This window comes from Clupea harengus, chromosome 13, assembly GCF_900700415.2.
Source record: "Clupea harengus chromosome 13, Ch_v2.0.2, whole genome shotgun sequence".
NCBI lineage: Eukaryota > Metazoa > Chordata > Actinopteri > Clupeiformes > Clupeidae > Clupea > Clupea harengus.
The window spans coordinates 3508328-3518741 of record NC_045164.1 but is presented as its reverse complement, the minus strand read 5'-3'; the positions used below and the strand labels follow the sequence as shown (position 1 = coordinate 3518741).

General features: G+C 46.4%; 1 protein-coding gene across 1 annotated transcript; it reads left to right on the top strand.

Annotated features, from left to right (window-relative positions):
• The first annotated feature begins 169 nt into the window (after positions 1–169).
• On the top strand, positions 170–10173 carry dna2 (DNA replication helicase/nuclease 2). Its single transcript, XM_031579278.2, has 15 exons — positions 170–284; positions 381–540; positions 972–1154; positions 1371–1601; positions 1873–1989; positions 2166–2275; positions 2388–2497; positions 2984–3205; positions 3527–3720; positions 4030–4119; positions 4217–4424; positions 7709–7798; positions 8857–9039; positions 9296–9442; positions 9889–10173. The coding sequence occupies exons 1-15, from the start codon at positions 185–187 to the stop codon at positions 9940–9942; spliced, it is 2199 nt and encodes a 732-aa protein (XP_031435138.2). The 5' UTR covers positions 170–184; the 3' UTR covers positions 9943–10173.
• The last annotated feature ends 241 nt before the right edge of the window (positions 10174–10414 follow it).

Sequence of the window (10414 nt, the reverse complement as noted above, 5' to 3'; positions counted from 1 at the left end):
TATTTTAATGTTACAAGTAAACCTGCAGAGTCTGTCCCCATCACCACCTTTGTGTGTAAAGCTGTGTGTATTGCATGTGTATTGCATGCTCTGTTGATTTTGTATTTATGCCAAAGATGTGTTGATGTGTGAACATGAGGCTCATAGTGATCTGTGTGTGGATCAGGTCATCTTGTACACGCTAATGAGCCAAGAGAGGCGCAGCGATCCTGAGACTGGGTTCCTGCTCTACCTTAAAACTGGCAACCTTCACCCCATCGTGGGAAATCACATGGACAGGAGAGGTACAGATGGTGCCCATACTCTTGACACTGATATGTCAAACAAATCGCATATGATAATGTTTTTATGTTGGATATTTTCACCCTCTGTTCATTCAGAGCTTGTGAAATTGAGGAATTTGCTGGCACACCACCTTGGCAACAACTTGAAGAAAGTAGAGGGAGGGACGACATGCCTGGCACCTTTACCTGACGTCATCTCTGATCGGCAGGCCTGCAAATACTGTCCTCAGAAACAGAACTGTGCCATATATAACAAGTGGGTGTGGGGTAATTCAGTGTGAGCTTCAGCTCAAAATAAACTCAGTGGTTGTACTGATGGACTGTGGAGGTTGTACTGATGAAGTGTGTGTGTGTTTCATAGTGTGGTGACAGTATGTTTTCCATTCATTCACACTTTCTCCCGCTAAGAATAGTGAGCAGATGCATTTTATCAGTACTTCTGTCTCCTTGTAATTCAACTCTAGGCATTCATATTCTTGGCATTCAGGATATTTGTCACACATGTGTGCGTTTGTTTATTCTGAGTCATGGGTAACAACTCGTATGGTTTCTTAAAAAAAAACCAATGTGAACACATGCAGTATTTTGCCTGTCACATTGCCTTTGTTTGTGGCTCCTTTAGAAACGCTCTTGTGTTCTCTTGTGCTACATCATCACCGTGTCCATGTTTTCCCACATCTTCCACAGAGCACTGGAGACCGACCCAGTTGGCGCCCCCCAGCAGCCCTTCCTGGAGCTAGAGAGCCAGCACCTCACCCAGCCCCAGCTGCAGTACTTCAGCCACTGGGTTCTGCTCTGTGCCCTGGAGGCCCGAACCATGGAGGCCAAAGGAGGCCGCCGAAACATCTGGCTCCAGTCAGCCCAGGAGAGGTAGGCTATGGTTAACGTTTATTTATTATTCACATTATAACATTGCCTATTCAAAGGTTTTTGCCCAGCTGTCAAAATCTTTTTCAGAGTAAGTTCAGTATAGCAATAAATGCTCTTACTACTCAAAGTAATTCATTGCATTTCACGTAAAAATGGGCACTCATGTATAACATGTTGAACCAGAATAGGATGTCATGGGTACCTGTGTCTCTGTAGGGAGAGGAGTGGTGGCTGTCTTGGGAAGATGCTCAGGACGGGTAAAGTGACCACACTGGCTGAAGATGTTTACCTACACACCTTTGAGCGACAAGGAGGCGCCCAGGCCCTGACAGGTCTGAACGTCGGTGAACGAGTGGTGGTTGGTGACCAGGACTCCAAATTCATCGCCATGGCAGCTGGTTATGTGACTGAGGTTTGCGGCGCTGGAGTGAGCTGCTCTTTAGATCGGTAAGGTCACGATGTCCGCATATGTGTAGTCCATGGCACGTGTGACCTCTAATTTGACTATACATGGTAATCATGTTAATTTGTGTGACGTGTGTGGTGTTATTGTGAAGACGTGGTTGATGTCCATTAAAACATAGAAAGGTCGAGTTCCTACTTTACCAAGTAGAGCTTCAGTTGAAACGTACTGTAATTGCTGGTGCTTGGATTGGTCCCCTTTTCAACGTTATTCAACATTTATGTCAATGTTAAAATTCTTCTGTGGAACATCCAGGGATCTGTCCAAGTGTCCTGCAAACATGGTGTTCTGTTTGGACAAGGATGAGGGAGCAGGGGGACTGAGCACCCACTTCGGGAACATCTCTAAGCTTATGGAAAATTCCCCAACAAGGTGTGTGTGTGTGTGTGTGTGTGTGTGTGTGTGTGTGTGTGTGTGTGTGTGTGTGTGTGTGTGTGTGTGTGTGTGTGTGTGTGTGTGTGTGTGTGTGTGTGTGATTTCTATGGCAAGAAGTAGAGTGTTCACAGGAAACTGATGTCTCTTTCTGCTGTGTGTGTGTGTTGTTTCAGCCAAAGGTTACGGGAGCTGATAGTGGATTTCCGCCTGCCTCAGTTCATTGACAGCCTGAGCAGTGTTCTACCACGAGATGCCAAGGATACCGTCGCAAACATCCTAAAAGGTTTATCCTGATTTTTAGACTATAAATGACCCTTACAAAGGGTTCTTTAATATAAACAAAGACACATTCCATAAATGACCCTTTGTACCACTATGTACTCTCTGTGCCACAGGCCTCAACAAGCCCCAGAAACAAGCCATGAAGAAAGTGCTTTTATCTAAAGATTACACACTTATCGTAGGAATGCCTGGCACAGGCAAAACCACCACTATTTGCACACTGGTAAGGAACGCTTTTTTTCTGCTTCCGCCATTTCTCTTCCTTGCCTTGAAACCTCAGCCTTCCGTCATCGAAGTATATGCAGCTCACACCAAGTCTGTTACATATTTAGTCTTAAAATGAACTACATTTGCTGTGTCTGCTGTGGCCGGATGCCACGTGAAGTTTCACATTGACATCAGTGTTGTAGCATTTATCCAGAGAGTCCGATGACTGATGTTAAGCTGTGACAAATGTTTGGTCGCTTTAAATTTTTAGTACTGGCAGTAATGGCCTTCCTTGAAGCCATATGAAAATAGTACATATCCCTTGGCAGTGCTCTAAATTGATACTTAAATACAAAAGAGTCTTTGTTCAAAATGTTGCTAAGACCATGCGAAAGAACAAGATGTTGAGGATGTTGTCAGGTGCTCGATAAGAACTGAACATTTTACAACCTGGCAAACAAAACTGAAGTTGGCCACTTGTGTCTCTTGACGACCCCCTCAGGTGCGTATTCTCCACGCCTGTGGCTTCAGCGTCCTGCTGACCAGCTACACCCACTCTGCCGTCGACAACATCCTCCTCAAACTGAAGAAATTTAAGATCGGCTTCCTGCGGCTAGGCCGAGCGCAGAAGGTGCATCCAGACATCCGGCCCTTCACAGACGAGCATTGTCGGGCCAAAGGCATCACCAGCCTCACCGACCTGGAGCACCTTTACAACAAAGAGGTAACGCCAGAACTGAGAAAAGAACAATGCTCTCAACATATTTTATATTGAGTTCCCAAGAATAGTTAATCTAGGGTATTTATTTTCATCTCTTACAGATATGATTTGCGAGGGAGTACTTGCATATCTATTCAGGGCTCATAATCCAAACTATTGTCTGTCTTCATTTATTGTCTTTATTTGAGTTTTAAAATCTGCTGATCCACAATTACTGACAACAATATTACAATGATTTGATGAGAAATATCTTTATTTCTGCCATGCTTTCATTACTCATTGCTTTTCCTTACTCATCCATTCTCTCCCCCCCCCTCCCCATAGCTGGTCGTGGCCACTACCTGTATGGGTGTGAAGCACGCCCTCTTTAGCCGCCGTCGCTTTGACTTCTGCATCGTGGACGAGGCCTCTCAGATCAGCCAGCCCGTGTGCCTGGGGCCGCTCATCTACGCCCAGCGCTTCGTCCTGGTGGGGGACCACCAGCAGCTGCCCCCCATCGTCCAGAACGCAGAGGCCAGGTGGGCGTCTCCGTCGTTCTCCATGTGCTGTCCACTGTAGTCGTTTGTCTAGTTCTCTGTTGGAGAAACACCCTTCCAGGCCACTCATACATACACATAAATGTGTCTTGCAAAGTGTTTCTGTAAGAGTGTATTGTTCATCAAATGGCATTAAATAATCATTAGACACATTACTCAAGCTCTACAGGTTATCAGGATGGGAAGACCTGTGCAGGTCAATTATTCCAAAGAAGTCTCACTTATGTTACTATTAAAAGTGATTTTTAACATCTCTCTGGTGGATTTTCCACACTGTAACAATGAATCCAGGACTCTGGGTATGGATGAGAGCCTGTTCAAGCGTCTGGAGCACCACTCTAATGCTGTGGTCCAGCTGACCGTGCAGTACAGGATGAACAGGCGAGTACTTAGTAGTTCAAATTCTGGCTAATTTATCATATCTATCGCAGTGTTGTTAAAGAAAATCAGAGTAATGGTGTGCTTTCTCTTCTCACAGTAAGATCATGTCCCTGAGTAACAAACTGATGTATGAGGGGAAGCTCGAGTGTGGATCTGAGCGGACAGCGAGTGCAGTTCTGCAGCTGGCCACCAGGGACAGCGTTGAACAGGATTTAGAGCTGTTTATAGGCCAGGTGGAGTACCTGTCATGGATCAAAGCTGCCTTGCAGCCTCTCAACCCTGTCTGCTTCCTCGACACCACCAAGGTATAACCAAATGCTCCTGTCACTTTTTATCTATACTCTATTCAACTATATGCCTGAAGAATGGGGGCAATGTTCTTTTAATTTTGTGAAGAGCAATTACATACATGGTTCAGACAGAAACAGAAAAACGTCTCGGTTACATACGTAACCTCGGTTCCTTGAGCAGGAACCAGACATAACAGTATGGTACATGACGTCAGTCATGGGTACAAATCGAAGCATTTATCTATTCACGCCTGAAAGGCCGCGAGATCTGTTAGCGCACGCTCCTGGGCCCGCCCCCCAGGAGCCCTTATCTTATTACGCGCCCACAGAACTGCCTCGGAAAGAAACTGAGCAAGACAATCAATCCAAGGTAACACTGTACACACCAACTTTGTTATGTCTGGTTCCTGCTCAAGGAACCGAGGTTACGTACGTAACCGAGAGCGCGCACTGGACAGAGCTTATTCAAACGTTCCTCCTCTGCTGACGCAAAAGGAGGAGGTGAGAAAACTGCTAATTCAATCACCTGATTGCGAAACGGGGTTACCACCACTTTAGGTGTGTAAGCAGCATTAGGTCGCATAACCACTCTGTCACCAGCGATCGAGAACTAAAGGCACGATGGACTGACTGACAGAGCTTGCATGTCACCAACGCGTTTTGCTGACGTTAACGCCAGCAGCAGCGCGGTCTTTAAAGAGACAAACTTTATGTCCACTGTCTCCAGGGGCTCGAACGGAGGCCCTGTGAGAGCACGTAACACCACTAGCAGATCCCAAGAGGGTATGAGGTGTCTCTCTGGCACCCTGAGCCATCTCATCCCCGCCATAAAGCGTGACGCTAGCGGGTGACTGCCAGGAGAGCTGCCATTAATGCCGGCGTGACAGCCTGAAATGGCAGCCATGTACACTTTGAGAGTAGAAGCCGCCTTCCCCTCATCAAACAACTGCTGTAGGAATTCTAGAATAACGCCCAGCGCGCATTTAATGGGGTCGTGCTGACGCGCAGCACACCACCGCTCAAAACTGCGCCACTTCAGCGTATACAGAGCCCGTGTTGATACAGCTCGAGCGCTCTGTATTGTAGCCACCACCGCATCTGACAGGCCTGACGCTATGAGCCTGCACCTCTCAGGTGCCAGGCTCTGAGACGCCACCACTCTGGATGGGGATGCCACACTGTCCTGTGCGCCTGCGTTAGGAGGTCTCTCCGCAGAGGCAGCTCCCAAGGCTGCTGCACTGACATATTGACTAGATCTGCCGCCCACGGCTGATTGGGCCAGTAGGGGGCTATCAATATCAATTCCCTGCCCTCGTCCGCTATCCTGCACAGCACCTGCTGGGGGAGCGGGATCGGGGGAAAAGCATATAGGCGTAGAGCTGGCCACTGGTGGCCCAGCGCGTCTATGCCTAGTGGGGAATCGTTGCCCCCTAGCGAGAACCAGAGCGAGCAGCAGGTGTTCTGCCTGTTTGCGAACAGGTCCACCTGCGCCCTGAAAAAGCGCACCTAGATCTGGTCTATCACTTGTGGGTGAAGACACTAGTCTGCTGCTCGAGGACCGCCCCTCGGTAACAGGTCCGCACCGTAGTTGAGGTGACCTGGTATATGAACTGCCCTGAGGGAAGGACGTGCCTCGCTGCCCACAGGAGCAGGCGAGCCCATCGTGCCCGACGTGGCGAGAAACCAGGGGGTTCTCCAGATCGCCAGGGCTTTCCTGCATCTGGAGGACACCACTACTCTGCGATGCCTGTCTGTGACTGCGTTGAGCCTCATAGACAGGTACCATATTTGGAATGGCCGCATACGCAGCGTCCCCAACGGGAGCGCTATGACGGCTGACGCCATCCTTCCTAACAGGCGTTGGCAGCACAGCGACGAGACTGACTGTCCCAGTCGGAACTGGCGCACGCATGTTTTGATGGCATTTATTCGTTCTTGAGACAGCCTGACCTCCATGAAGGAGGAGTCTAGAGTCATGCCTAAAAAATGCGTAATTTGCCTCGGGCACAAAACGCTTTTTTCTCTTTATCACAAAGCCCAGTCGATACAGGTGCGCCACCACTAGATGGCCTTCCTGCACTGCTGCAGCCCCTGAATGCGAAGCAACTAACCAGTCGCCCAAACAGTTGTATACGCGTAAGCCGCGTAGACGTAACGGAGCGATGGCTGCTTCTACGCACTCTGTGAATACCCTTGGCGCTAAAGATAGGCCGAATGGGAGTGCGTTGAATTGGTACGCTATTCCTCCGAACGCAAACCTCAGATATCTCCGATGTCTGTGGTGGATCGGAATGTGGAAATATGCGTCTTTCAAGTCTATCGTGAAAAACCAATCGTTTGGCCTTATAAACTGCACAAGCCTGCGTGGGGTCAACATTCTGAACCGTCGCGGCATGAGTGCTTTGTTTAACACACGTAGATCTAATATTGGCCGATAATTCCCGTCCTCTTTGGGAACGAGGAAGTAACGGCTGTAGAAGCCTGCATTTTCCTCCTCTGGAGCAACTCTGCTTATTGCTTCTATTATGAGCAGGGAGACTATCTCTTCCCGTAGGAAGTGAGACTGTTCTCGCTGCACCACAGATTGTATCACTCCGCTGAATGGCGGAGGGGAACGGGGCGAATTGCAGCACGTAACCCCTTGTGATCGTCTTTAGCACCCATGGTGACACTGCGCATGCGCGCCAACTCGCCACCCAACCAGGGAGGTTGTGCTTTGAGTTGAATTTGTCGGGGACTAACCCGCTCATGGTCAATGAGTCTAGGCCTAGATCTACACCCACTCCGCCTAGGGAGGAGGACGAGATCTGGGGCTGCTCAAGGTAGAGCGTTTGAGATATGCTCGGAGATGTTCACTCCGTCTTGCGAAGTTTCAAAAGAGGCAGTTCTGTGGGCGCGTAATAAGATAAGGGCTCCTGGGGGGCGGGCCCAGGAGCGCGTGCTGACAGATCTCGCGGCCTTTCAGGCGTGAATAGATAAATGCTTCGATTTGTACCCATGACTGACGTCATGTACCATACTGTTATGTCGCAGTGAACTGCGACAAGGAACACAAAGTTATTTAAAGAAATCTGTTTATTCAAATAAAAACAGTGCTCTATCCTTCCTTGTTTTTGTGATGTACCATGCTGTCTAAGAGTGAAGAGACAATATGCATGTGAACCTGCCTGAAAACAAATTAAATTGGTAGAGGTTTAGAGTAGCTGTTTACAGTCCTTGTGAGCAAACACAGTTTGCCTACAGTTTATCAGGACATGTCCCCTAAAGAGTGCACACATCTTCATGGTTTTGGTCTGCAGGTTCCTGCTATTGAGACGGTGGAGAAAGGAGGCATCAGCAACCAGATTGAGGCCACTCTGGTGCATGCTGTAGTCAGCCTACTGCTTAAGGTAAGGTCCTGGAACGTCACATAATTAGTTATGTCATACCTTCAGAAGATGTTTTAGTGTCTCGCTATTGGTGTCCTTTGGATAGTAAATTGGTTTTCATTGCAGACGCCTAAGGCTTGTATTAAAAGCAGGGTTTGCCTCCCGTTAGATATATCCAATGTGTATTTTATGTCATGGATATTTCCTCATCATTTGTGAATCTTCCTTTGGTCTGTTTATATTGGCACGTTTAGGATCTGCTATGAGTAAAGGCCTTTGGATTCACCCACTGGGCTTAAACTCTTAAGTTATGGTCTAGTACTGACACGGCATGTGCAATGGAATGCTGCTCATGTGCCACCATGCAAAAATGCAAAAACAAGGTTCAGATTGTCCAAGTCCTCCCCAGTATTTGTGGACCTTCGAGGTTTACTTAAGATAGAGGAGCTGTTTTGTGTCATCCAGCTTGTGCGCATGGATTTATGGTCTAGCCCTGGACTTTGCCTTCTCTGTCATCAGCTGCAGTTTAACAAGAGCTGTTTTTATGACCATGAAATGAGGACGGGTTCACAGTCTTTGCTGTAGGACTGTTTTTCACACTTCTGTGTTCTACTTAGCCATTTTACAGACTCAGAATTGTAGGCCTATATTATAAACTTATAAATGAACCAAGTGAGGATATATGATAATGCAGGTTGTTGCCGTGCCAAGTGAGTCACTGTGTCAAAATTGTAAATATTAAATATGAACACATTTATTCAACATTTAGGCAGCTATCAGTATAGCTATTCAAAATGTAAGCATCTGTTACCACATTAGGCTCTATAATAGAATAATATGGGAATAATAGAGAATAATTGGGGGGAAAATAAATTGAGTAATTTCAAACGTATGTCCCAGCCATGGCAGCACTACATAGGACCTTGGAGAACGCTGAAGGGACATGGGTCGTTTCAAAGTGACTTAATTGTCTATAATACTATAATATAAGTGGCTTAATAAGGTTTTGCACAGACATTTATAGAAACATTGAGATGTCATCTGTATGCTGTATTGCTGACTGGGTGCATCTTTTTCAGTCTGGCTGTAAAGCGGCAGACATTGGCATCATTGCGCCATACCGGCAGCAGCTGAAGACCATCTCTGGGCTGCTAGCGAGCCCTGCCTTCAGCCCGGTGGAGGTGAACACGGTGGACAAGTACCAGGGCCGCGACAAGAGTGTCATCATAGTGTCCTTTGTCAGGAGTAGCCTGGAGGCTAATGTGAGTAGAGCACTTTTTTCCTAGTAGTGACAATAATGGAGCAGTATCACACAGACTTCTCAGCTCCCAGGATATCAGCCTGCGTGTGTCTTTTTGTTACAGTCTGTAACAGTGTTACTGCGTATGTGGTACAGTCTGATATGGAAGTGAAACTCTTCAGGCAGCCTCTACTGCTTCAGTTGTGGTGATGGAAGAGCTGGCCTCAGTTAGTGTTTTTGGAAAACATGGCACCAAATGTAATGCTCTTTTTGTCCAGATGGGGGAGCTACTGAAGGACTGGAGGAGGCTGAATGTGGCCATCACCCGAGCGAAGCACAAGCTCATCATGATCGGTTCAGTCAGCACACTCCGACGCTACGCACCCCTGGAGAAGCTTCTCACGCACCTGGAGCAGGAGCGCATGATATCCTTTTCCGCACTGGCAAGTTATTATTCCAAGTGTTACTGAAGTTCAGCAGCACATATCGGTGCCATGTAGAAACGCTGATCCATTAGTGTTTTATTGGAGACCAAAGTATGGTAACTAATATAATTGTGGTGGTGATTAAGGAAACACTGCAACAATTTGCCACAGGAGAATGGAATACTATTTACCATTACAGACCTGCGACTGACCATTACAGCCCTGCGTCTGCCACAGATGACAGATTTATTTTCTTTTTATTGTCAGAGCATTTGGTTTATTCATTGCTATTGGGATGTAAAGAGAATTTCTAGAAATATAACAAAATTGCTTCTGAAATACATTGCCTACCTTAGCTTTAAGCTTTAGCCATATAGTCACGCTCTGCAAATGTGTGATGTGTTTCCTTTTTCTGAATAATGATTTCCTCCTTGACTCATGCCAACATGTTCCAGCTACCAGTGGCAGCTCATGAGGTACTGCCCACAACATTTCTCTGAAGTATACAGTGTTGGCCTTCCGATTACCTCAGTTTTACACTAACCTCAAAAACACTCCACCCCCACCTCAGAAATCAGAAATGTTCATTTGGAAAAACATTTCACTGTGAAACCGTGTTGCTTTTTAATGCAGTCAGGCATGCTGTTTATACATGTATTACTGTGAATGTTATTAGCTGTCTCAGTCAGACCTCAGGTAACTCATCCTAATTTTATGAATGTATTATTAATAGTATTTTGTATTGTAAATCAGTATGTTTGTTTTAATTTTGTATTTTAAATGAACTTGTTCTAATAATTAAAAACTTTTAATTATGAGTGTTTACCCATTGCATAAGCAAGTTAGTTGACACTGATTATATTTTAGTAATGACATTGAATTAGTTTAACTGTGTCCAAAACTAGAAAAATTTGAACAGTTTCTCAACATTACAGACTGATGTGATGCACACACACAAACACACACGTAGTT

Bases quoted from the DNA above. Each gene is read 5' to 3' on its own strand.
- dna2 (XM_031579278.2), top strand. From the start codon at position 185: ATGAGCCAAGAGAGGCGCAGCGATCCTGAGACTGGGTTCCTGCTCTAC. The intron at 1,602-1,872 runs GTAAGGTCACGA...TGGAACATCCAG, and splicing joins GTGAGCTGCTCTTTAGATCG to GGATCTGTCCAAGTGTCCTG. The intron at 2,498-2,983 runs GTAAGGAACGCT...CGACCCCCTCAG, and splicing joins CCACCACTATTTGCACACTG to GTGCGTATTCTCCACGCCTG.